The 25,059-nt window shown below is 41.8% G+C and overlaps 6 protein-coding genes across 9 annotated transcripts; 3 read left to right on the forward strand and 3 right to left on the reverse strand.

The window, feature by feature from the left end:
• Positions 1-425: 425 nt before the first annotated feature.
• Positions 426-5,034, forward strand: LOC116214773 (HIPL1 protein). Its single transcript, XM_031550233.1, has 7 exons — positions 426-1,036; positions 1,145-1,302; positions 1,852-2,649; positions 3,046-3,265; positions 3,385-3,563; positions 3,958-4,196; positions 4,377-5,034. Exons 1-7 carry the CDS (start codon positions 928-930, stop codon positions 4,783-4,785), a joined length of 2,112 nt encoding a protein of 703 aa, XP_031406093.1. The 5' UTR covers positions 426-927; the 3' UTR covers positions 4,786-5,034.
• Positions 5,035-6,096: 1,062 nt separating this feature from the next.
• Positions 6,097-11,982, forward strand: LOC116213492 (DDT domain-containing protein DDR4). Of its 2 annotated transcripts, none has more exons than XM_031548461.1 (12): positions 6,097-6,997; positions 7,149-7,259; positions 7,968-8,054; positions 8,141-8,178; positions 8,277-8,358; positions 8,745-8,854; positions 9,027-9,183; positions 9,652-9,744; positions 9,916-10,039; positions 10,411-10,453; positions 10,550-10,723; positions 10,830-11,982. In XM_031548461.1, exons 1-12 carry the CDS (start codon positions 6,575-6,577, stop codon positions 11,575-11,577), a joined length of 2,190 nt encoding a protein of 729 aa, XP_031404321.1. In that variant the 5' UTR covers positions 6,097-6,574; the 3' UTR covers positions 11,578-11,982. The 2 variants fall into 2 exon arrangements, with proteins under 2 accessions (XP_031404321.1, XP_031404320.1); XM_031548460.1 differs by having other exon boundaries at positions 6,098-6,997; positions 10,547-10,723.
• A 93-nt stretch (positions 11,983-12,075) lies between these two features.
• LOC116213585 lies at positions 12,076-12,213 on the reverse strand. The gene has a single exon (XM_031548598.1). The coding sequence runs from the start codon at positions 12,211-12,213 to the stop codon at positions 12,076-12,078; it is 138 nt and encodes a 45-aa protein (XP_031404458.1).
• Positions 12,214-12,679: 466 nt separating this feature from the next.
• Positions 12,680-15,238, reverse strand: LOC116213493 (transcription initiation factor IIB-2-like). Its single transcript, XM_031548462.1, has 7 exons — positions 14,756-15,238; positions 14,350-14,374; positions 13,904-14,033; positions 13,706-13,833; positions 13,533-13,621; positions 13,258-13,334; positions 12,680-13,185 (listed from the first exon to the last, which is right to left on the reverse strand). Exons 1-7 carry the CDS (start codon positions 15,106-15,108, stop codon positions 13,052-13,054), a joined length of 936 nt encoding a protein of 311 aa, XP_031404322.1. The 5' UTR covers positions 15,109-15,238; the 3' UTR covers positions 12,680-13,051.
• A 1,643-nt stretch (positions 15,239-16,881) lies between these two features.
• On the forward strand, positions 16,882-19,552 carry LOC116215595. Of its 3 annotated transcripts, none has more exons than XM_031551356.1 (5): positions 16,882-17,454; positions 17,897-18,010; positions 18,189-18,473; positions 18,858-18,972; positions 19,134-19,552. In XM_031551356.1, exons 1-5 carry the CDS (start codon positions 16,984-16,986, stop codon positions 19,172-19,174), a joined length of 1,026 nt encoding a protein of 341 aa, XP_031407216.1. In that variant the 5' UTR covers positions 16,882-16,983; the 3' UTR covers positions 19,175-19,552. The 3 variants fall into 3 exon arrangements, with proteins under 3 accessions (XP_031407216.1, XP_031407214.1, XP_031407215.1); XM_031551354.1 differs by having other exon boundaries at positions 16,883-17,454; positions 18,858-18,896; XM_031551355.1 differs by lacking the exon at positions 18,858-18,972 and having other exon boundaries at positions 16,900-17,454; positions 19,134-19,547.
• A 2,536-nt stretch (positions 19,553-22,088) lies between these two features.
• On the reverse strand, positions 22,089-24,383 carry LOC116214282 (homeobox-leucine zipper protein HAT5-like). The gene is made up of 3 exons (XM_031549680.1): positions 23,784-24,383; positions 22,902-23,296; positions 22,089-22,802 (listed from the first exon to the last, which is right to left on the reverse strand). Exons 1-3 carry the CDS (start codon positions 23,929-23,931, stop codon positions 22,368-22,370), a joined length of 978 nt encoding a protein of 325 aa, XP_031405540.1. The 5' UTR covers positions 23,932-24,383; the 3' UTR covers positions 22,089-22,367.
• Between the last annotated feature and the right edge of the window lie 676 nt (positions 24,384-25,059).

A 25,059-nucleotide genomic window follows, 5' to 3' on the forward strand; every position in this document is an offset into this window, starting at 1 on the left:
TCGTCGAATAAAATCTTAAATGATCATTCGACGTAAATCATATCATTTATTCGTTTGCTGCGTTTGCTCTTGTAAATCATATCATTCATTCGTTTGCAGCAATTATTTACGGTAACTGGTCTTTTTCACTGTCCAATATTTTCAGCCCACTTGCCTACTTCTACATCTTCCCAACTTGACTCGCACACACTTCATTAATTTATTTACTGTCTTTGACAGAGAAAACCAATGCTCTGCCATGGATGATGATGATGAGCCATGTGCTGACCTCATCCTTCCAAATTTTATCCACCAATCCGCCCTCCAATGCCTCCATTGACGTCCCCCTTGCTCTTGTCTTCTTGTTCCCAATCTCTTTCATGTCCTCCTGTCTTCTTCTGCTATTGCCTTTTGACTGCATGTAGCTGTTATTTTCTTTACTTTTTGAGGTGTTGGTGGTTGGTTTCTTCAAGTCGCGGGGAGCTCAACAATGGCGGGTCTCAATCAAGATTACATCTTGAACCCAATAAAGATTTCATGGTGGAATGGTCAAACAAGGGGTGGAAACAAGTTGGGTTCTTTCCTATTTCTCCCTCCCTCTCCAAGTCTCCACTCGCCGCCGCGTTTAGATTTATTTTTAGTGACAATAAAGAATTCATGTAAAGTCAACTGCGAAGTAATGCCTCTGTCCCTGATTGATCCATAGCTGCTGACTTCAACTCTCTCCCTCTCCATGCTCTTCCTCTCCTTGTGACCTGTCCCTTCTGGAAGCTCATCAGGAAGCCCTGCTCACGAGCTGTCTGTGTTTTTGTTCGTGAGGAAGTGACAGAAAAAAGAGGACATGAAGTTTTGCTGTTGTTGTTGATCTGAACGTCCAAACCACCCAGAAATCTTCCCCCCCTTTTTTTTTTTCCCTGTAAGGTTGGTTTTGTCTTGTGAATTGGTCTGATGGGTGGTCGTGGTAGTGCTGGTGTTCTAGCAACAAGTCTCATCCTGTTCCTGAGCTTTCTGGGCCTTCTTGGTCGCTCTGCTTCTGAGCCTCTATGCACTGATTCAAGTGAGTTCATACTTCAACCCCTCTTACCTGCTTTGGATTCGGTAGTTTTCGAATTTCTGATTCCTTTCGTATTTTTTGCACTTTCAATTTGAATCCCAATGACTGTAGGAGCGCCCTTTACTCTGGCTAAACCCTTGGCATTCTGCCCCTACAATGGAAGCTCCTGTTGCAACTCGACCCAAGATGCGCAGTTGCAGATGCAGTTTCAAACTACGAATGTCTCTGACCCTGCTTGTGGGTCGATCTTAAAGTCGATCCTCTGTGCGGTAAAGTTTCATATCTGATCACTTGACCTTTGAACTCTGTAATTGACCAAGGGATTTGACATGTCCCAAGAAAAGGAATCGATCTTTTCCTATGCTCGGCAGAGTCTTGCTAGGGCCCAATACAGTTTTCGTCTTGCATATGATTGTTTAATTGATCAAACATTGAGAAGAAGCAATATTGCTTCCTCTTTGTACATATGGAAATTGTTTATAAGCAAATCCAATGGGTCTGTTTCCCATGTTTATTGCTTCCTTATCAAGGGAGAAGATTCAGCTCAAATAAGAATTAGAAAGAGTGGTTCTCAAGCTTGCACATCGACATTTATTGGAATTTCAGTTAGTCCCTGTAAGACAATACTGTTCATTCATAACTGTCCTTACTAAAAATAGATGTGCAGAAACACTGTAAATAGATTCTAAACAAAGACACTGTCCTATTTAATCAAGTGTTAAGTATTCGTATTTTATGTATTTTACTTCTTCTCTTCATCTTGTGGCATTCAAACAGACTTTAATGGTCCATTAATTCTTGATTGTCTCGATTTTTAGAGATGTGATCAATTCTCAGCAGAGCTATTCACCGTCGATGCTGTGCCCAGGCCTATTCCTGTTCTCTGCAACTCCACGGTTTTAGCAAATTCATCTCAATCTAATGAAGCACAGAATGACTATTGCTCTCAAGCATGGGACACGTGCAGAAACATTTCCATATATAATTCACCTTTTGCGCCTTCCTTACAAACCCAGGCGAAACTCAACATCAAGTCGAACTTCACCAAATTGACTGATCTTTACCAGTCAAAAACTGACTTCTGCAAGGCTTTCGGCGGGGCTTCCGGCAATGATTCAGTATGCTACAGCGGAGAACCTGTTCAGTTAAATTCCACAGAAGCCCCAACCCCACCACCTGGACTCTGCCTTGAGAAGATAGGCAGCGGATCTTATCTCAACATGGTCGCTCATCCCGATGGCTCAAATCGAGCTTTTTTCTCCACCCAAAAGGGATACATTTACCTTGCCACGGTTCCGGAGATGGGGTCGGGGAAGACAATGGACGTTGATGAGTCGAGTCCATTCCTGGACCTCACTGATCAAGTTTACTTCGATACACAGTTCGGGATGATGGGCATGGCTTTTCACCCTAACTTTGCTCAGAATGGTCGCCTTTTCGCTTCTTTCAACTGTGACAAGACCAAGTGGCTCGGTTGCACAGGAAGATGTTCGTGTAATTCGGACGTGAACTGTGATCCTTCAAAGCTTCCTTCTGACAATGGTGCCACGCCATGTCAGTATCAAACTGTTGTCGCAGAATATTCTGCTAATGGTTCCGGCTCTGACCCCTCAACGGTACACATCTCTTTACAAGATTTTACAAAATGGTGGAAATCTATGCTTTTTTCAAATTCTTACCCAAGTAATTTCATCTGTTTGCACTATGAAAATTTTGCTTTTTGACAAAAGCATGAAAATTTATTTTTGTTTTCTGTAAAACCACAAGTTGAAGAAAAAAAGGACGTCAAGCACATTTTTCACTTTAAGAAATAAGCGTGCTGGTTTTTTGGAGAGTTCCTTGCGAAACAGAGTTGGAATACAGAAGCCCGAATGAAGAAACCATTCCCTGTGCTTTCTTAAACAAAGAATATTTTTTTCCAAGGAGCGGCTGAATACGTCTTTGTATCCTTTTAATTGGAAGATCACAATTGGAAGATCACTTTACACTATCTGTTTTTTTGGCATTTCTAGGCAACAAGTGCCAAACCTATGGAATTTAGAAGGATCTTTACCATGGGCCTTCCCTTCACATCCCACCATGGTGGCCAGATTCTCTTCGGGCCTGCAGATGGGTACTTGTATTTCATGACGGGTGATGGTGGTGGAACGGGTGGTGATCCCTACAATTTCTCGCAGAACAAGAAATCGTTGCTCGGGAAGATAATGAGACTTGATGTTGACAACATTCCAAGTGAGTGACAGTTAATCATCATTCCAGTAACTGCCGTCTTTAATTCTCTTTTGAAGGGATCATCACTATGATATCTGAAGCTTTGGTTCTTACAAGTGCATGCTATGGTCCTTACTTAGGTGTGGAGAAAATAAACAAACTTGGTCTCTGGGGAAACTATTCTATACCGAAAGACAATCCATTCAGCGAGGATGCAGCATTGCAGCCTGAAATTTACGCTCTGGGGATGAGGAATCCGTGGCGCTGTAGTTTTGATTCGCTCAGGCCTTCCTACTTTGTATGCGCAGATGTTGGGCAGGTTCGAGATATATTCCCGTTTACTCTTCGCCAATATGCCAACCTTTCCATGTAGCTGTATCTCACTGCACTGTATGTGCATTTTCACAAATTTGCATAAAACCACCCTGCGAATTTTTGTTCTTTTAGCTTCAGTTGTTGACATAAGTTTGCACGATGGAGAGGATTCCACCAAAAGTTTTGATCTGCTTAATTCTTGCACGCCGACCTTAGAATAATCCATTTATGAAAGATGAGGGAATTACGGTAAAGATGTCAGTTTTGGCTCGGACTTTATAAGACATTGAAAATATATAAAATGTCATGTGAAGCACATGTACGATGTCTCCTTTTGCTTTAACCAAGTGCTTCTTGGATATCTAGCTTTTCAGGAATTCAACTATTTTTACTGACAGGATGAATACGAAGAGGTCGATTTAATCACCAAAGGTGGAAACTACGGATGGCGTATTTATGAGGGCCCTAAACTTTTTGCTAAGCCAGATTCTGCAACAAATTCGTCTCTAAATTCATCAAACTTCATTTTCCCAATAATGGGTTACAGCCACTCCGAGGTGAATAAGAACCTGGGATCTGCATCAATTACTGGGGGCTACTTCTACCGGTCGATGACCGACCCGTGTACATATGGAAGGTCAGTAACATTTTCCTTCTTTCCTCGCGAATTGCCACGGATTATGCATTAGCTGCTTCTGAGTAGTTTTCCCAGCAAGAATGGGAATATGCAGATGCAATTTCATGTGAAAAAACTAGAGATAACTGGACAAAGTTTTTCACCTCTGGTGAGCTCATATCGCTATTCGCAAAATTTCAGGTACTTGTATGGAGATCTGTATGCTGGGGCCATATGGGCGGGGATTGAAAACCCAGAAGACAGCGGGAACTATACGAGCAGTAAGATACCGTTTGCCTGCGCGAAAGATTCTCCCATAAAATGCGATGTGCAGGGAAGTTCCCTCCCTTCTTTGGGATACATCTTCTCATTTGGAGAGGACAACAAGAAGGACGTGTACGTCCTAGCAAGCTCGGGAGTTTACAGAGTTGTCCGCCCAAGCCGTTGCAGCTACACTTGCTCCAAGGAGAATCTGACTGACATCGCGAGCCCGGGGCCCAGCCCTTCTTCCCCATCTTCCCCAGCGAACCGGTTGATCGCCAGATTGAACAACTCGGTGCTAGTTGCTGCCTTCTTGTTGCTTCCTCTTCTTATTCTAGGCAAGTTCTAGTGAACACTCCAGTTGGAATGAGATCACGTTGGACAACTTAGCTTATTTTTCTTGGCATATGTGAATCAAGATTTTTCATGATTTTCCTGATTTTTGTTTTGGAGGAAACATCCGGATTCCGGAGGACGGTTTTCGTTTCTCAATTTTCGCAAAATGAAACTACAGATCACCTGTACTTCGACTTCTGTAAATTTACTGAGACCTGCCTATGATCCTCCATGAATAACGTGTTCTTTATAGCTTGTGAAATTTGTCGTACCGTCCAATCTTTATCAGTCAATAGCATTCAAGATTTTATAAGAGCCCAGGCCCTGGCCAGTATTGGGCCCAGCCTGTTTACTGAGTGGGCTACTTTTCTGGTATAGATCTGACCCAATTGCTTGAGCAGTCAAAGCATTTATTTTTGTGAAATAAAAATCAATTAATTAAATAGAATTATCATATTTTTCGCACCAAACACTTCTTAGATATTGACTTTGGTTCGACTTCAATTTCACATTCTAATTCAACTCTTCAATTCACTTATTTATATATATATATATATATATATAATAGGAAAATATGACTCTTTAGTATTTTTTTCAGAAAAATCAATCTGATTCTTATTTCTAAAAATTCTTTATGAATATCTATATAGAAATATCGATAACAACGAATATGAATTTTTTTCCTAACTTCACTTAAAAATATGATAAAAAGAAAACTCTATCTGAATCACAATAGACGATGCCGTCGAATAATCTACAAGTGTGGGGAAACGCGATCAATAGAAGCACAATAGATGTGATGTATCGAGATTTTCTTAGGTTCTCGAAGACATCCATGCATCAACATGAGGGAAAAATCAAACGCACCACAAATTTCAAAAGATCAATAAAAACAACAATCTATTTAATTATGACTTCAAATATAGCAAAAAACCATGAATATAAAAATTGGTATGTTTGTATATAATGCTTGATTTTATTTTATTTTTTTCAATTCAACAATACAATCGTTACTTATTTTTATTTTTTTTTTCAAATTCTCTTACATATCTTTTATATATTATTATAATTAATTTTTAATATTAAATTCTCTCAATTATTTAATACTTTTTTTCAATTTCAACACATTTTTTTCAATTCAACAATACAATCATTACCTTTTTATTTTTTAAAATTCTCTCATACGTTGTTCTCAATTATTTTTGTCTTTATCTATTCAAAACAAATTAAATTAAACTTAATTTTGTTACGAAATGAAATTAATCTATTCCCATTCAAGTATAGACTTAACTCAATCTGCTGCCCCTTCCCTCCACCAAATTGCATCTCTCTCTCTCTCTCTCTACCCTTCTTCCCCTACCTTCTTTCCGGTCTGCAGTTTCTCTCTCCTCTCTCTTCTCTCTCTGCCGTTTCTGTCTTCAAATTTCAGCCCGAGGGGAAAAAGAAAACAACAAAAAGAAAAAAGAAAAAAGAAAAATTTCAGAGAGCCCTAATTTGAGACTTCACAACCAAATCCCTAATTTTGCAAATTTGCACAAAAAGATCAAAGCTTTATTATTATTATTATTATTATTATTATTATTATTTTCCATGTTCATGGAAATACTGATGATTTGAAGCTCTCTGCTTCTGCTGTTGTTCAATCTCCGCTCTTCACTGCTCAAATCCAAACCCAAACCCTCGTTTGGCCGTACAATCCCTGCCCCTTTGATTCAAACCCCCCATGATCCCGTAAATGCAATTCGCCTGCCCCTCCCTCAAACCCTAACCCCCGCCATCCACCCTCCTCGATCTCCCCAACCATGTCCTCAGATTTGTGCCCTCCCGCCTCCGGTGACCGATCCCCTAACGGCAACCTTCCCCCCACCGAAAACCCAGGTACCAGCAAGGACGCTGCGGTGAACGACGGCAACGGGGACGCCGGGAACCGGGGCACCCAGAATGGGGCTGCCCCGCTCTCCAGAAGTGGCCGCCCCACCCGGGCCTGCACTGTAAGAGCGGCTGCTCGGTTGCAGCAGCAGCAGCAGCCGGCGGAGAGGAGGCCTAAGGCTGCTCCGAAGAAAGAGCGGCGGGTGGAGGAGGAGACACGGCAGGAGGAGTTGCCGCAGCAGCAGTCCGGGACCCGAGCCGTGACACCACTGGTGGAGCCGCCTCCGCCTCCACAGCTGCCGCGGTGGAGTCTTAGGTGCATGTGGGAGCTGGCTTCGGTGCTCAATTTCTTGCATGTGTGTGAGCTCCTTGACAAGTTGTGGCTTTTTTTTTCAAATGAAATTTTAAATGAATAGAATGGAACAAGATGTGACATTTGGTGCCAAAAAAATTGCGTCTTTTTCGAGTGCTCCATCTGTTCGAGTGGCTAATGTTCTGACATGGTAGGTTTTCCGGCCGTTGTTGAACATTATGGTGGAGTTCTCGGCAGAGGAGTTCGAGACAGCTTTGCTCACGCCGAATGACACATTGGGTGAAATTCACATGCCCATATTGAAGGTTGGGCTTCTGTTTAATAAGACCAAAATAGTTTCTTCATGATTGAGCATAGTTCCTCATTCTTTGTGTCCCTTGTCCTTAGAGTTTTTAAAGCCATATATGATCATATAGTGAGAGAAGGATGCAATGTAGCTTTTGCTTGCTACTATTTTTTCCTTCAGTTTAGTCAGGTTCTTCAAATTTGCGGTTATATTAACTTGCATTCGTGTGCTTGCCTTGCTGCTTTAGAGTGGCCTTAGTTGGACTCTGATCTTTTGGATTGACGATGAAGCATTGTCATTTGTTCTGCTTTGCTATGGTAGTTAAAGCTAGCAACTTGGGAAGTCAACTAAATGCTTGTATGCATTCAAATGAGATAGTTGATTGTCATGCTTTTATATTGCTGAGATCTATTTCCTCATTCAACTATCTGTTCATAATCTTGATTGCCATCAGATCTTTAAGAAATTCTTCATTGAATTTTCATGATAGACACACATCTTTTGATTTTTTTTTGTTTTACATATATATATATATATATATATATATATATTTTGGAGTTAGGGAAAGAGAGGGGGGTGGGGTGGTGGAAGAGGGGAGGACCGGGGAATAAAATCCGTCAAGCCAATAGTAGCGCAATATGCAACACCTGGTTTAAGTTTTGATATGATGATGTCTTTGTTACTTTTAACTTGATACTGAACTTCCTTGCTCTATGTTTTCTTGTAGGCAATTCCTCCAATTACACGAATGGCACTTACACGGGATACCTGGATTACTGTCTTGTGCAGAAAGTTGAGGGACTGGTGGCATTGGGTAAGTTGTGTGTTTCATTTCTTTCAAATGACTGTGTGGATACTGTTTTTCTCCTATGCCAGGAGTGCTGACTTGAGACTTTGCAGGTCGCAGAAGGGGAACTTCCCATTGTTGCTTCGCATGGGTCAGTGCTCAACTAATTCTTCTATATAGATCTGCCTCTGGCCATTTTTTGATGTAAAAAGGTTGTTTTCTGATTATCTTGCCAAACTAAATTGTCAGGGCGGAGATTGAAGCATATAAATCTCTTGATCCCAGTGTTCGTGTGGTGATCTTGAAAGCATTATGTGACATTCGAGTCGAGGTTTGTCCCCTGACTTTAATTCAGTTTCTGTCTCTTAGTCATTCGTTTAGTTGTCTCTTTACCCTATCCTACTTTCCTGTTTATATACCTGGAAAAATGAGTTGGTAAACTTTTTTTTTTTTTTTTTTCCTCAAATATATCTGTTGATCGTGTCATTTGTCAATTTTCTAGTCATGGTGCACCGATTGCATCCACCAGATTATATCCTAGGCTGTGATATTTGACAAATTTACAAGGATAAAATACAGTATGTTGTACCCTGGGTTCAGAATCTCCTGCCAAATTGATGCATTAAGCTGAGAGTTATTAGATCATTTTGTGTTTTAGTGTTTCTTTCCACTCTATAAACCATCCCTCAAGATAGGCTTCCACATTTTAATTTGTAGCAAGAAGACATCCGAAGCTATATTGAGAACTCAATGAAGCATGGAGTTCAACTTTCAGCATTTCGCAAGGAGCGTATTGGAGGGGATACACCTTATGGAGTGCATTACTGGTAAATATTTGAACATCTAACAATGGGCTTAGTTCTACAGTCATATCCTTATGTATATCCGCTAGACATGCTGGATGCCATTTCATATGAGTCGTACGAGCTGTATATATGTTCATTCTTTTTTCTTCTTTTTTTTTAAATGTCTTCTGTCATGTTTCTTGCATTGGTTTAGGTATGAAGACGACCCAATTATTGGCCATCGTTTGTACCGGGAGATGAGGAAAGTTGAGGTCAAAAGGGCGAAGGCAAGGGGTTCCCATGTTATTCCAATTGCAACATACCAGTGGGAAACACTAGCCACCAACTTGGATGAATTCCAAGATGTTTCGGTAATTTGCCTGTTCAAAACTAATTTTTTGGTTTAACATAATAATGAGTTCTGGATGGTCATTATATAAAACTCCCTAAGGTGCTAAGAATAGTTTTTATTAATTTGGAGAGCACACAATCATAGCATCTAGGAGGGGCCCAGATGTGGAGATATTGTGCCTGAAAAGGGCTGTTTCTGAGAGTCAACTGATAAGATGTGGATGATGGACGAAAGTATTATCCTCAACTTCATTCATCAATTTGGTATTGGAGAGACTGCTCTAGTGATTTTAATCTGTCTGTCCTGACTTTAATGTAATTGGTTAGTGGTGGCTGTGCTCTTTGTATGTGATTTTACATATTGATGGGGAAAAAAGATATTTTGAGGCCCTGTGTTCTTTTAGGTTGAGAAATAGTTACAAATCTGAAATTTATGTTTTCTCTCACCATTCTTTGTTCTCGTCATATAATTTTCAAAATTTATCCAGGAGAAGCTATTCACCAGTAACAATAGGACAGAAGTGTCTATAGGGAAAAAGTTAAAGATTGATATGCTTCCAGAGATCGAGAAGGTGCACAAGGTACTCAATCATTTTCCTGTCTATGAATTTGAATTACTTATTCCTATGTGGACTTCAAAAAAATTCCTGGCGCCCTATTTTCTTATGTTGAAGAATGTTCTTGCTCTATCTTTGTCTTGTATTTGCCAAGAGATTTTCCCCTTTACGTTGAACTGCTTTTTCTTGGTATAGAGGAAAGAGAGGCTGCTGAAAAAGCAACACAGAGAAGCACTACTTCTTGATAATTTTGTGACTGTAGATGGGCTTGCTCCTGGGCGCTCTCTTCGTGACAGAAAACCAGTCACCTATACTTTTGGTAAGAGAAATGTTCAATGTTAGCTTTTGCCAACTAACCATTCCCATGCGCTCGCTCAAAAATTGTGTCCATACTGGAGAAATATGAAATTGTCCTGGTACTTTCCATGAGCTAAACTGATTCCTAGTAAAGGACTTACATTCTACATTATGTAACATCAATGGTGACTCGATATAATGGCAATAGCCTTCTTGACACCCAACACCTTGAATTATTCATATTACGCAATTTATGAGTTTCCTCCTCATCTGTGGGACAAGAGTGCTTGAAGAGGTCCTCGTTTAGTGCAAATGCCTTCAGCGTCATATTTTTTCTTATGATGTATAATAGATGAATGAAGAAATTAAATATTATTTGAATTGTCTGTGCAGATGATTATGACCGATCCATCAATGAGGCTATCAAGATAACAAAGTAGGTGTTTTCTGCATATTTACAAGATCTTTTATATATATCTTTATCGTAGTACCAACATGCTGATCCTCTGCTTTCTGTCCTTCCTATCAGAAGGAAGCAGTCTTCACCAGAACCTATTCCAAGACGAGAGGGTTTTGTTAGACCTGAAGTTTCTATGAACGGACAATGGAGTGAAGGTTTGCGTGCAGATTTCAGTGCAGTGTCTCCTAACTCGCCTTATTTTGATGATGCTGAAGAGGAGCATAATCCTGAACAATTAGATCGAAGGTAGTTTACTTCTTTCAGTTCTTTCGGTTTGGCATTCTTAATTAGTGATTTTGGCATTCTTAGTTTGATTGAATCACTAATTATGATATGCTGGCGCTGGCAATAGACAAAGGCGAAGGCCGCAAAGGTATTCCGAGAGAGACTTTGTGGAAGCAGTTTCGGACATGGAGGCAGACCTCGACAGTGACGATGATATAGTTGGAGAAGCAGTATATGATGAGGAGTATCTGAGGAAACGTAAGCAGAGGAAGCTGTCCAGTAGCTCTGAAGGAGATGAAGAATACCATATGGATGAAGAAAATGCAGAGGAGGACGAAGAAGAGGAGGAAGAAGAAGATTCCTCGGGCATCAGTGATGATAGTGATGAGTCCCCAAAGTTCAAGAAATTACCTGGTCGTACAAGGAGGGAGACTAAACTGAGATTAGTCAGAGACATAGATTCTGGGTTGAGACGGAGTAAAAGGACCACCAGGAACCGCATTAATTACAGGCAATACGAGCTCTCAGAATCTGATAATGAGGCTGCGAAGCCTCAAAAGTGGAAAACATCCAACGAGCAGTCAGAGGCAAGCGAAAGCCCGGGGTATTCAAATGAAAGTCATGATTTGGAAAATAATAACGACGATGATCTGGAACTAAAAGCTACTGATCGAGGTGTTGAGAGTTATGCTGAGATGGGCGAGAAAGAGGATAACCAACCCCCTGAGAAATCTAAGAGCCCAAGTCAGGAGGAGATCGAAGGTGAGGGTGCAAGAAAAAGAGGTTTTCTCGACCTCAACGAGCTCGCTCCAGGCTCCGGCTTCGATGATGGCCCTAACACCGTAGTGAAAGATGCAGATACAGATGACTTCTAGAGCTTCTCCCTCTTTGTTTGCAAGCGAGGTTAGGTTTTAAATTTTTAATTTTGCCTTTTTCCTTCTCCAGGGAATCGTATTGTACGATAGCAATATCTTATAAATTTTGCTGGATGAGCCTGTGGGAGAAACTGCTGGTTGGATTCTCTCTAGCAGGGCATAGTTAAAGCACCCTCCGTCGTAACCTGCGGTAGTATTTTCATGGTTCCCGAGAGTCGTGCGCAGTGTAGAGTAGGTTTTAGCCATTTTTTAGAGTCGCCTTTGAATTCAAAGAAGCCCTTTAGAAAGGACGGTGGATCGGGATTTGTTGGGCGAGGTGATCAGGAGTTGTTTGCTCTTCTCCAATCTTATGTACAATAACATTTTAACTTAATATTATAACTGAGATGTGGCTGTTTAGATATATATTCCGTCCCCATTAACTGCCGGGGCATCGACCCAGGAAGAATCAATTGTAGGCTTATTGATAATCCATGATCAACTTCCGTTCGTAGTACCCTACCCCCAGGAGAAGTCAAATCCCCGCTGCCTCCTTGAAAGAGAGAGGTCCTGAACCACTAGACGATGGGGGCACACTTGCCCGACCCCTTGGATTTCAGCCCGTGCAGTTTTCGTTTGCAGTGATCTTGTGGGCATTGTCGTGAACTGTTTTCTCAAATACCACTGTATTGAGTATGTCTCTTGAGATATAGTATTGGTTGGCAAAGGGAAACTGTTTCATCCTATATCTGGATTCCTGGGACGGTTTGCTCGGTTGGGTGTAATAGGGATCGATGATTGTGTGCCTGAGCATAATTCTCGGATTCGAAACTACACCTGATTTTGACTTGAGTTGATTTTGTCCTTCCAGAAATCCTACGGGCAACTTCCCTCGAGCACTAAACTGGAAACATCTCATCTCGGACCCTGAGAGCCAATTGTGCTCTTTTGTAGTCCACCTACTGGCACCAAGTTAGTACTTTAATTGCAATCAATTACTGCACACCTGTGCCTCGGGTATACCAAGTTTTGGTTAGTCTGATCGGCAGGATAGTAATCAAAACAAGAGTCGTGAAGGTCTGAATATGAGATAATCGAAACAAGAGTCATGAAGGTCTGAATATGAGAAAAAACACGATTCCTGTAATGGTCGGCAATGACATTGATATAAGATTAAAAGAGCAATTCAACCGAAACACTGTAACTCAACATGATTCCTCGAACCTTAAATACTGAACTAAAAGATAGTATTATTCTCATCTTTAGAGATGAACAAGACGACCAGAGGGGGAAAGAAGCCTCCGATGGCCAAGTAATTCACTACATGTGACTAGGCTAATTCAAGTTGCACCCAAGTTGAGTCCCGACTCTTCCTGTTCAATCATTGGCATTTGCCGAGGTGAAAATTCCGGGATATACGGTTTGCATTTGTAGAGCCAATTTGATTTCCTAATCCTAAATCTGATATGCCTCCTCGACAACCTTCTGATGCATTTCAAGGATTGGAGAGGTTCTTGAGCTCTTCCTCCTTAGCGTACCAACTTGGAATTAACCGAGACAGATGAGGATAAAGATCCTTGTAAGAATTCTTGATTGTTCCTTCGGCTACTCTGGTAGCAATAGAGATATCTGCGATAATCATGAACGATTAATATAATATCTGATTTTATGACGCTCCAGAAAGTATCTACGCTTTCAAACCTTTGAGTGGCTTCTTGTCATCAGATAGCTGAGTTATGATGTATATAACAGCCGCAGCTATGGATATTGGGCTTCTCCTGTACAAGTTGATTAAAGAAAAACAAATCAATACGCATTGCATATGGTTTACAAAATCTAAATGGACCCACCATCTACCTCAGAATTTTCAAACAGGTCAAGCATTTACGATAATATTTCCTTGAGGACCAAAATGATGCAGTTAAATAAATCCTATTTTAGATCTTCATACTGGAAATTGAAACAATGAAACTAACCTTATGTCGAGATCTTCTGCTTTCTGGACAACTTCTTGAGCAGCCTTAACTTCTTGGTTGGTCATTCCAAGGTTTGAACAGAAACGTCTCTGAAAAGGATAAATCGTATTAACAATTAAAATCCATGAACGGAGAGAGTGACTGACCCGAAATGACCTCCAATCCGGACTTACCATATAATCTCCAGCATGTATAGTCCCCATTTCAACAGATCCCATTTCCCCCTCCAGTAGCTTCACGATAAATTCCTTTGCCCGACCAATTTCTTTTTTTGTGGCTCCATTCGCAACAGAACATATTTCTAATTGAAATCAACATGTTCAGGACTTGTACCGAGTGATATTTCCCAAGTGACTTGAACCATAAGTTACCTTTGACAGTACGAGCTTTATTCTCTTGTCGACAAGCAATGTAGAGGCAAGCTGCCAAAATTGCATCTAAGTTACGCCCTTTCAGAGGTTTTTGATCTTCTACCTTCTTATATATTTCATTAGCTCGGTCCTGGAGCCCAAATTAACCGGCGCATAAAGGCATTTGTCAGTATGAAGGAAACAAAAACAGAGAACAGGATTACACTATATCAGACTGTTGCAGCACTAAACTATATGGAAGGTGCCCAAATGCTCTCTCTACCTAGCAATTCAGACTGAAGTGAGACCAGTGATCAGGCATGTGCCAGTGGCATATATTGACTATCAGTACAAATCAGAAACCAAGGCCAGTGCAGAGGGTGCTTTCTTCGACACAGAAGGGGCATGCCACATATAGACAAATACAATGAGTGCACAGAAGCAGCTGAGAAGAGTAGCTCACACACCTTGATCGTCGTCACAAGTCCCAACCTGAAATTAACAATCAACCCATCAGCAAGATTTGACGTTCATAAAGCTAATGAAAGGAAAACCCTCACCAAATAGACAATGCTTCAAAAACAAAGCCAAAAAATGTTCCAACCTCAACCAAATTGAGCTCTAAATGGGACAAAATCCACACATTTAATTCGGCGATTCAGCACAGAACTCTCGACACAAAACCCAATTCGGGAATTTTACTTTTTTTTTTCCCTCTAAATTATGATAGAAGTGGAAAATCTTAAACCGGACAGCAGGCAAACCAACAAAAAAGAGAACCAACTGGGAACAGCCCGAGATTGTCGATTCCCCAGTGCTATTCGCAAACGTTGCGCAAGAGGGATAGTCGATAGAGAGGTGTGGAGGCAGCACCTGTCGGACATGATAGCGATGGACTTGAATGCCTGAATGAGGTTGCGATCAGGATTAGCGCCACGGCCCTGCCACTTGCCGAGGGAGGAGTTGAGGAACTCGCCTGAGGAGCCGTTGGGCTTGGAGATGACGGTGGAGAGGCCGCCGTCGGTGAGGAGGGGGTTGTAGGGACCACCGACACGGACGGGGTCGTTGTCATTGGACTCGTTGGCGAAGGTCCTCCACTCGGAGGTCTCGTCGATGGAGTGGGCCTCCAGGACGAGGCCGCACTCGGAGCAGATGGTGTCCCCCGCCGCGTGGTCGGATACCACCTCGGTATACTTCTTGCAGTCCTTGCAGTATGTGTCCGCCATGATCGATCGAGCTCCGATCGGTAAGGGGTTAGGGTTCCGATTCCTCGCTGGACTGAGGCTTTGCGTCGGCCGGAGGCAGGAGAGGGAAAAGGGGTTCGGCGACAACCGCGTGCGATCTGTTACTCCGTTACCATTCATTCCCATTTATATAACTTTTTGGAAGGGTAATTCTGTCATTTAAAGCGTAAAAACGTTCTTTGTCTGTTGCCTGAAGAAAAAAAAAATTCCCGAAATTACAAAATAATTATTTTTCTTTATCGAACCCTTTATTTTTCCTTATAATCATTATTATTGCCTCAAAAAACGCAAACTTTTCAAATTTTATTAATTTTATAACGAAATTTTTTTTACTCTAAAAATACATAAATTATTAATTTAATATCAATATTAACACGACTTCTATTTTTTCGGATCGATAGACTTCAACGACAACTACCTTCCGTCCAATCGGAGTTATGTATGACAGTAAAGGTCTCCGATGACTCAAAATAGGTAGATAGTAGAGGCTGATGAGACTCTCACTACTTATCCCATTCATTCTCTTCTCAATTTTACTTTTTTTTTCCCTCAAATTCGAGCAATGAGGGTCTCACAGGGGTCCATCGCCGCCCTTATAAGATCGTCGGCGACTTTGGCTACCCCGATCGGATGGTGTGGCCATCGATTCTCTTTTAAATTAATGGAAAAAGTTGAGACGTGCTAAATTAATATCAAATTGATAGTTCGTGCATTTTTAAATTAAGAAAAAAGTTCGTACTATAATTGATAAAATGTAAAAATTTTGTATTTTTTAGACCATTAACCCTTATTTTACATTAATTCTTTTTCATGTGTATACCATGGTATCCGCAAGCTCAACAGATTTCAACTAATTCAGTTCTAGCTAGGTTGGCTCACTAAATGGTAAAATTCTCTCTGTATAGATTTTCTCTATTTACAATACTCGAATTCGAGACATTGCTTGAATGGAACAAATACCGAAACACTTGAATCGACTCATGTAAGTATAAATTTTTATTTCTCAATAGTAATTTCATACCATTTATTGGTATATATCATATTTAACTCTCTTTTTTTCAAAAAATTGAAATTTGAGGGGAAAAAAGGTTATATATACTTTTAAGTTTATTAGTCTTTTTCCATTTTCTTTCATTTTTGGCACGTGTTTCTTTAGATAAATATGTAATCATCATATTTATGGTTGTTAATTTAGGAATAGAGCTTATATATATAGATGAACTTATGAGAGACTTTATACTGGCAAAATCCACTAGGCATTTTCGTCAAATTTTAATGTACATTAACTCAATTACTATTATGTTGTATCTAGTTTAAAAGTGAAATTTTTTTCGAGACAAATTTCGTCAATGTTTGAATTTTTTTTTCCATAAGAAGTGGAGCAGTTAAAAACAAATAGAGCCTTAACATTTTACGAGCTGCGTCGAGCATGTCTAGATGAATAATGTCGGACTTTGTTGTAGCCAGCGCTTTTAAGTACCTTAAATGATATTCTTCAATTGCATCCATTCAACTTATTGTTATTGCTTTTGTAAATTTATCAAAAAGAATTTCGAACACCAAGTCATGTAAAATTAAAATGAAATATAAATAACTTCAAAAGAAATTGAATAAGCTAAAAATAAATAAATAATTAATTAATTATAAATGGGAAGAAGAACCGAAGCCTATTTTTTATAACGGGCCTGCAATGGATTGGCCTAATTCGAGGGGCAACATATGAACGGCCTCGATTAAATCATCTTCGGCCTCAGAACAAGAAATCCTGACCGTTGGATCCATCGTCGAGGCGCGAACCGATAAAACCACCGGTGCTGATGACGGCGGTGCCAAGAAACAACCAAAGTTCAGGCGACAATGGTGGCGATTTCTCTGTACAGAGGGAACCTCCACCGCGTGCCGGACGTTCCCCGGCGATGGCTGATGCCGAACCACACCATCTCCATGAAGGACTTCAGGTGCCTCCTCCACCGCCGCTCTCGAGCCCTTTCCCGTAGCCCCTCCGCCACCACCTCGAACCCTAGGGTGGTCCCCGAATCAGACCCTCCGGGTGATGCCGCGAACCGAGCTGGGCCTTCGGTTGAGCGCGAATTGGAGAATCCAGCCGCAGGTGACTGCCGAGAAGGGACTTCGAAGGGAGTCGGGCCTGAAGAGGTGAAGAATGCGGATGAAGATCCGAGAGGATTGGGAGGCGGGGGAAGTCCGGAGAAGGCGGCAAATGATAAACCCGGTGCACAGGGGAAGGACTCTGCTGCCGTCGATTGCAGCGGAGCAGCCCAATTTCAGTCACTTGAGAAGCCTGAGGAGCCTGTAAAACAAACTGCTGAGGTGCATAATCTATCAGTTGTGCTTCATTCTGTGGTTTCAATTATGATAGAGGGATGAATTCGACATGATATTGAAATTTCGAGCTGCTGCTCTCTTGAAGCTATCTGTTGCTCAGATTCATCCTAACCGAACACATGTCTGCTTCTTTCTCCTAATTGGTTGAAGATGGTGAAAATTGAATTTTGTTGAAGCTAAATGCACTTCCAATTCTTTAAAATTCTTATGGAACGTGTTTCTTAGATTTTGATTATGATTTCGAGACTCATACCTGCACAAACAGATCTAAGCTAGAAAAGCTAGGATTTTTCCTCTCTATCCTCAATAGATTCAGGAAGGCCATGATATATGATTGGGGCGTGTTTGTGCTTCAAGATGGTACAAAATTGAAGAATATTCACTCCCGCCGAATTTATGTAACTGTTATGAGTTTCTTATTCTCCAGCTGACGGAGAAAGTTGACGTTCTCGGAGACAAAGAGAAGAGGAAGAAGGAAGTGGAGGAGAAGTTGCAGGTTTTGAACACGAAAAAGCATGATTTAGTACAGGTTTTGAAGCAGGTGAGCCAGGGCATTGATTCTTTTCCCCCCAATATGACCTGCGTGCGTGCGTGTGTATATAAGTATATATATAAATATGTTGGTTATTTCACCGTGGCTCGTTGCTAGGATATCTCTGGTTTTCATGGCGACTGGCGACTGTCTTTGTAAGTAGCACACTAATGTTGTCACTTGTCAGATTTTGAATGCTGAAGAAGAACTGAAGAGGCGAAGTATGCAGGGGATGGCTATGAGACCATCAGTACCACTTCAAGTGGATGTCACGAATGACTCTGGTTCGATGACTCGGCATCCTACTCCTAGAGCGGGCCCAGAGGGCAACCAAGGGGGTGACGTGGAAGGAGGGGAAGCAGAAGATCCCTCGAACCACAACATTCAATCTCGACCCTTGCTTCGCATGAGCAGTATGTCGCCATCTTCAGAGTCACCGCTGAGAAGGCCTGCCCTGTCCCAGCTCAATTCGGTATGGAAATCCCTTTCATGCTGAATTCACTGGAGTAGTAGATATCTCGATTTTGCTTGTTTGCTATAATTGGCCGTTATACTGAAAACATTTTTGCCATATCTGTTTGGAGTATATCACCGAATTCGAAATGCATTGTTGCTTTTTGATTGTCTCTTTGTTATTAATGGAAACCGATAAGCATTGCTGCTACCTTTTGACTTTGAGTCACCCTGAAAATCTCTTGATCCAGTGAGGTAGTCTTCGTCTCCTAGACTCTTAACTCAGGTTTCAGCAGCTGAATGCATGATATAGCTGGTGGAATGAACTGGAACAAACACTAGCTTAATTTCTTTAGAATGTGTGATGATCCAAGACTCGTGATGGATGACCTATGTTTTGAAGGTTTTACATCTCGGAGAAAATGAGAAGTGGATAGAGAAGGTATCCACAGAGTTTGTCCAAACCATGCTCGCCTGTTTGGGATATCTTTATTTTGCTCAAATGCACACCTTCTACTGTCAGTGTTCTTCCACTTTTTCGTCACTCCTTTTCCCATTTTACTTTCCTTCAATATTATCCAATCGAGCTTCTAGGTGTTGACTTGAGCATCATATGATGAGATTTCCTCATTCGTACCCTCTGGAAGACAAAAGGATCTCTAATTTGATCTCTCTGCAGGTCCCGCACTCCTCTCGTGCAGGTTTAGCTGTGAGCGGTAGTCCATCACGCTTTGCTCCCCAAGGAAATCCCCCGAATCTGCCTCCGGCAGTGTCTTTGTCGGGAACAAATTACATTGCGTCTTCGCCTTCTCCTGCAGCATCTGGCGGTACTTCTGCCTTCAAAGATGCTCGACAGCTGAGCCCGTGGAGCTAGATGGGCCATCTCGGGCGTATATGTTTTCATCATCTCAGGAATGACGAGTTGGTGTTGTTGTTTTACTGTAATGCTCTATTCTTTGGCTCGATGATGTAAATCTTTATACTCCTTGTATCTTTGCTCCAATGCTTGAAACTCCATGGAATCGAGATTGTCCCGGCTATGACTGTTGTCTCGGTAAGTTGGGATCATCTAATGAAAGCTCATTAGATTTAATTTCACGTTCGAGTTCTCTGCGTCCTTAGACGTCCTTCGGGTTCTCTTTGACAAAAATTATTCGACTGACTCGGGTACGAACTGTCTGGGCTATTGAAAATGATCGTGAAGCTTATTACATGATATTGCAAGGTCGGGATTCTTTGGGCCTGCATTTGACCTGCTGGCGGGGGGCAAGGCAAGTGATGTCCTGCATAAAAATTGACTTATTCCCATACTCTGATGAGGCCCGACTGCGTCGATAAATGGCTATATCAAGCGGACATCATATCAAACCGTAGATTACACTATACTTTTGCTAACACAAATGTTTCTAACCTTCACATAGAACTTATACGTAGTGGACAACAGGGTAATTATATTTGGTCACTTCGAACTTACATGGTTGCGAACTTGCGATCACGTTCAGCTCACCCGAAAAGTCGATAAATCTGCAGAACAGGTGATGGTTAGTTTATACGATGCTTGATTTAGATATAACTCGAGTAGAACATGAACATTCGTGGTCAATGGGCCTACTTAGCAGGCATCGGGTGCAAAATGGCACGTGCGACGGGGTCCTACACGAGAGCGACTTCGCACGCGTGACATCACCCCCCTTGTCCCTAGACCCTTGAGACAGACGCGGGGCCCACCGGTCGCCATCGCCCATTCTTCTTCGTCCCGCATCTCTGCTTGCAAGACAAACGTACTAATAATAATAATAATAATAATAATAATTTCCCTAAATTTTTAATAGAATAATAAAAAATATAACGCACGTTTCAAAAAATTAATAATATTTATGCGGACTCATCAGAGAGGAAGTAACGCTGTGCATACTCCTTCGCATGATAATTAAAAATTACGAGTCTTATAATAATTCTCATCCGTTTATTAATTATTAAAAATTTTAATATTGATCTATGATGATCCTCTATAATCCACCAAATATTTATAAACAGTACCTTTTTCTTGACTTTTATCGACCACTAGAAGCCGTGGATCTCTGCCACGTGCCATCCATGTACTTGGCAGTGCATCCTTCCCCTCTTGAAATCGCCACGTTGTACTTCCACCAACAACCATTCGACATCGTCATCCCGGGTTAGAATAATCAGCAAGTTCAATACAACCCAATCAAGGTTCGTTTCGTGATAACCCATTGCAATGAAACGATACAGCACGTCCAAGAGCTACAGAAAACTCGATCGGATGAGTATGCTTTTCTTCACGAGAAATTTACTAAGAGTCTCACCGGTGAAGGAACGCTCTCTTCATGCTCATGAGATTCATAGATCATGGAAGTTGTCGGATAAGTTTGCTTTAATCCAGATGGTAGAGACAATAGTTTGCCATAAGAATCTATGTTTGCGTGAAATTAATATGGTAAAATAAAATGAGAAAGATTAGAACATCCTATGAATAATTAAGTGATTAAGATCGTTTGTGGACAGCATTGAAGCACAAATTTATTTTTTATTTCGTATTTTTTTTGACTTTTTCATTTTTATTTTTTTTTGGTCTGTTTGGAGCAACGCATCGGGCCATTGCCTTGTTTGACTAAACCGAGCTGAGAGGAGGCGGGGCCCAGACACGTGGCTAGCTCAGGTCGAAGCCTCATTGATGTTGTCTTGGAGACGGTCGGTGGGAAATCTGGTTAGTAGACTCGAGCTTCTAGAACATGGACACTTGGCACCATCTGACTGGTAGCTTGTACGACGCTGGCCAGATCAGCTAGTTGATTTTCTTTTCGTACGTACAATCTCCGATATATGTTCAACCTGTCAGCTAAAACTTAGTAATTATAAGGTGTTTTGGTTGGAATTTATTTTTTGTTCGGTCAAACGGTGGTATCTATAACTTATTTGCTCTAAAGGAATTTTCAAACTTAACCATATGGTCATGAAATGAAACTAATTGACACCACTCACAAGATGTTTCCGGGGAATTCATTTTTGTCCGGTTACCAACTGCAAGTGTGGAACGTATTGCTTATTTATTCAAAAGAAATTGGAATTTAACAATATGATGAGATCGGGAAATAAAATTTTATTGGGGACAATTTACGCTGGTCCATATTTATCAATAATTTTTTGGCTATATCGAGGAATTTTCTTCTTGCATATGTGATGGGAACTATGTAGGACCACTACTTAACATTAATACTTTAGTTTATTCTTAATGGGCACAGTTTAACTTTTAATTAAGGCATAACTTGTACACTAAGTCCCGACAACAACGTATGCCACGCATGAAAGGGATGTCTAAAGTACGCTCTAATTTGGTGGGTTACCCTCTTTCCACATAATCGTATCAGCAAAACTGTCAACTTGCCAGGTTATGCCACTCCCGTGGTTTAAGCCTTATTTGCCACCACGTTTTCATCTCTCTTAACTTCTCTCTCATTCTTACTTTATACTAAATTTCTTCACCATCAAAACCGACAGTGACCGTGACTCTGAATTTCAAAAACGTGAATACCTACCATTAATCCACATATGCCGATAAATCTACAATATAGGTAATGATTACTTACTATCGATATGGAAAGCGGAATCGAGCACAAGCATCCCGCTGATCCTCGAAAGAGGTTTTCTTGCAACGAGTTGAGATTTATTTAGATACACCATGAACATGAAGAAGGGACACGAGAGAACCCACCAATGTTTCAAGCTTCCAAAAGAGACCTACAAGCCCACGTGTGTATTTTGGTTAAGGTGGTACCATTGACGGGGATTTATTGCTCTATGCGTACAGCAATACTACGAAACAGTGGAGTGGAGTGGACTAAGTTCCAAAAGACAGGACATGGAACATGGGGCTAGCTAGTGCTAACTTTCAGTAGGACCAGGACCAGAAGGCATGGTCTTGGTCCCCGGTGTGGAACCCGAAGTGGCAAGAGCTTGCAGGCGGGTTCTCTTGGTAGTCGGAGCTCTCGAGTTTCGGGAATACGCTGAGGAAGTTCTTGCTCGGGACGTCTTCCTCGTCCTGGGAGAGGTCTGATTGCTCTGGCTCGAATGCGTAGGAAGAGTCCGCAGGCTCTAAGTGCGACGAGTGGCCGGTGAAGTGTGGGCTGTCCGAGTCGATTATGTCACTTTTCGCCGAGCAGATGTCGTCCTGCTTGCTCACGAGGATCGGTACCTCAGATACCTCGCCATCAGAAGAAGAAGCGAGAACTGGTTCAGTCGGTTCTTGGGATAGGACAACGGGCAGCTTTGGGTTTTCGCTTTCTTCCTTGTCTTTGCGAAGCAGCCTGTCCTTGAGCACAAGAACCTGGCACATAGAATCACTTTGCACAGATTAGCATACTCGAACCCTACGGGACTATATCCCAAGCACGTCTCGATTAACAAATATGTGATAACAATGTACCTCGGACTCCAATGCATCCCTCTCCTTGAGGAGGTTCTCGAAGTCGGACTTGAGGGCGTCATAGTTCGCCTGGAGAGCATCGTAGTCCTTCTCAAGCTGCTTCGTCTTCCAACGGGCTCGGCGGTTCTGGAACCATATCGCAACTTGTCGGGGCTGCAGGCCCAGGTCCTTGGCGAGCTGGACTTTCCGCTCGGGCTCGAGCTTGTTCTCCACCTCGAAGCTCTTCTCGAGGAACTGGACCTGATTGGCGGTCAATCTCCTCTTCTTCTCAGGCTGGTGGAAGAACTCATCGATGTCCTCCTCCCCGTTCTCATCGTTATCAAACGGGCGGAAGATTGAGCTGGTAGGCCCGTTCGCTCCGTGGATGTTTTCAAAGCTCAACATAGCTCTGGCACCTGAGATTTAACACAAATCCAATTCATACGAGGCGACTTGGATGTCCGATGATCCGGAAGTCTGAGCACTGGACTACACCTAACATTGATCGATTCGTACTAACCTATGCCATTCTATAGCAAGGAAAAAATATTGTCTCTATGCCGGCCGACAAATCGAATTATTATCAAGATAAACATTGCAAGCCATACTACCGCAACATATCGGGCTCGACAGGTGAGTCGCGTTTCGATTTAGACCTGAACGAGGAAGAGGATCCGTATGCTGAAAAACGAAATCAAGCTTCGCCAACAGATTCCCATATAGCAAAAACAAGAAACAGATTGATCGAACCGAAATCGATACGAAACAGAAATTCGATACGACACCGATTTACGCATAACAAACCAAAGTACTGGTGATCAACCATAGGGGCATACTTATCCCCGAGGAAAAGGAAAAAAAAAAAAACAGCGCAAGAAAGCAGCTCAGAGAGAGAGAGTATACCAAGAAAAGGAGGAGAAGACCCGGAGAGGAAGAAGGCATCAGCAGAGGAGGAGGAGGAGGAGGAGGGAAGGGGCCGTTGATTTTGGAGAAGAGACGAGAGGGTTGAACGGCCGCCGGCGCCGGCGAATGCCAGGGGACCACCCGCCATGGTAGAATCCGAAAGCTAAGGGGGTTTCTGTTCAATCAATCAACTGTCGCCATGGAAAAAGCTATGTTCTTTTCTCTGTGGGTCGGTTCCCAAAGCTCGGTCAGCTCTGTTGTGATCCCACGAGTACTTGGAAGTGGGGGGTGCTTTATTTGTGGCGGAAGAAGCTGGTGATGATGATCTCAGTGATGTGGGAAGTGTGGGAGCACCGGCAGCTCACCCCCATCACTCAGAAGGATGAGTTTGCAGAGCAGAATAAGAACCGGTCAGACGATAGATAGTCGGGCGTTTGCTCACTTCTCAGTGAAGAAGAAACAGAGAGAAGCGGCAGGGCAGAAGAGAGAGAGGGAGAAGAAGAAGAAGAAGATTTCTTTCCTTTCGAGGAAGAAGACGATGATGGGTTTATAAAGCTTCGGAGCTCAAAGCAGAGCGGGGGGAGGGGGGAGGAAGCTGAAAAGTTTCTCTCTCTTTTTTTTTTTTAATCTTTCTTTCATGGGAGTGGAGACGACTGTTCTGTTTCTTTCAAGTTCTCCATGATGCCCCCTGTCCATGGTCGGAATACCGACTTATTAACTGAGACTAATTTCATTTAGGTACATATAAATTTTGGTAGCGAGATCATTTGTCTGAGCTTCAAACCTTTGAAATACTAATGCCTTAGAGCATCTGAGACGCATCTTCGTCCCTCTCTCTACTTATTAATATTAATTAACAGCGGAGAAGAAGATTTGTTTAATTAATGCCTTAGAGCGGTTGAGAAAGAAGAGAAAAGAAACAGAGTAGTGTTGAAGTTTATACGTTTGAGTCCATTTTAACATTTCGGTTTTTTTTTTCTCTTTTCCATTTCATGTCCTCCCAAGAAAAATGGAAAATAACCGAAATGCACATTTAAGACACCGTTCTCAATTAACGTTGAAAATTTTCACCCACAAAGAAAAGGGGGGAAAATAAATCGTAATGTTGAAAAGCTTGTCCGACCTTACGCTCGATTAAGAAGGGATTAGAAAGATATTCCTTTTTTCGATATTTATTTTGATATTCGGAAGTCAAATGGGTCCCGACTAATTCAATTCAAGCCGGATCAACTCATTAAAAAATAAAACTCTCTCCATGTAGACTTTCTTCATTCAC

The sequence above is a fragment of the Punica granatum genome, chromosome 7 (assembly GCF_007655135.1).
Source record: "Punica granatum isolate Tunisia-2019 chromosome 7, ASM765513v2, whole genome shotgun sequence".
Taxonomy (NCBI): Eukaryota; Viridiplantae; Streptophyta; class Magnoliopsida; order Myrtales; family Lythraceae; genus Punica; species Punica granatum.

Bases quoted from the DNA above. Each gene is read 5' to 3' on its own strand.
- LOC116213492 (XM_031548460.1), top strand. From the start codon at position 6,575: ATGTCCTCAGATTTGTGCCCTCCCGCCTCCGGTGACCGATCCCCTAAC. The intron at 8,855-9,026 runs GTAAATATTTGA...GCATTGGTTTAG, and splicing joins CCTTATGGAGTGCATTACTG to GTATGAAGACGACCCAATTA. The intron at 10,454-10,546 runs GTAGGTGTTTTC...CCTTCCTATCAG, and splicing joins GAGGCTATCAAGATAACAAA to AAGGAAGCAGTCTTCACCAG.
- LOC116215595 (XM_031551354.1), top strand. From the start codon at position 16,984: ATGGTGGCGATTTCTCTGTACAGAGGGAACCTCCACCGCGTGCCGGAC. The intron at 17,455-17,896 runs GTGCATAATCTA...CTTATTCTCCAG, and splicing joins CTGTAAAACAAACTGCTGAG to CTGACGGAGAAAGTTGACGT. The intron at 18,897-19,133 runs GTATCCACAGAG...ATCTCTCTGCAG, and splicing joins ATGAGAAGTGGATAGAGAAG to GTCCCGCACTCCTCTCGTGC.
- LOC116214773 (XM_031550233.1), top strand. From the start codon at position 928: ATGGGTGGTCGTGGTAGTGCTGGTGTTCTAGCAACAAGTCTCATCCTG. The intron at 2,650-3,045 runs GTACACATCTCT...TGGCATTTCTAG, and splicing joins CCGGCTCTGACCCCTCAACG to GCAACAAGTGCCAAACCTAT. The intron at 3,266-3,384 runs GTGAGTGACAGT...GTCCTTACTTAG, and splicing joins TGATGTTGACAACATTCCAA to GTGTGGAGAAAATAAACAAA.
- LOC116214282 (XM_031549680.1), bottom strand. From the start codon at position 23,931: ATGGCGGGTGGTCCCCTGGCATTCGCCGGCGCCGGCGGCCGTTCAACC. The intron at 23,297-23,783 runs GTATACTCTCTC...GTTAAATCTCAG, and splicing joins GTCTTCTCCTCCTTTTCTTG to GTGCCAGAGCTATGTTGAGC. The intron at 22,803-22,901 runs GTACATTGTTAT...TCTATGTGCCAG, and splicing joins GGGATGCATTGGAGTCCGAG to GTTCTTGTGCTCAAGGACAG.
- LOC116213585 (XM_031548598.1), bottom strand. From the start codon at position 12,213: ATGCCCACAAGATCACTGCAAACGAAAACTGCACGGGCTGAAATCCAA.
- LOC116213493 (XM_031548462.1), bottom strand. From the start codon at position 15,108: ATGGCGGACACATACTGCAAGGACTGCAAGAAGTATACCGAGGTGGTA. The intron at 13,834-13,903 runs GTAACTTATGGT...GATTTCAATTAG, and splicing joins TAAAGCTCGTACTGTCAAAG to AAATATGTTCTGTTGCGAAT. The intron at 13,335-13,532 runs GTTAGTTTCATT...CAACTTGTACAG, and splicing joins GCAGAAGATCTCGACATAAG to GAGAAGCCCAATATCCATAG.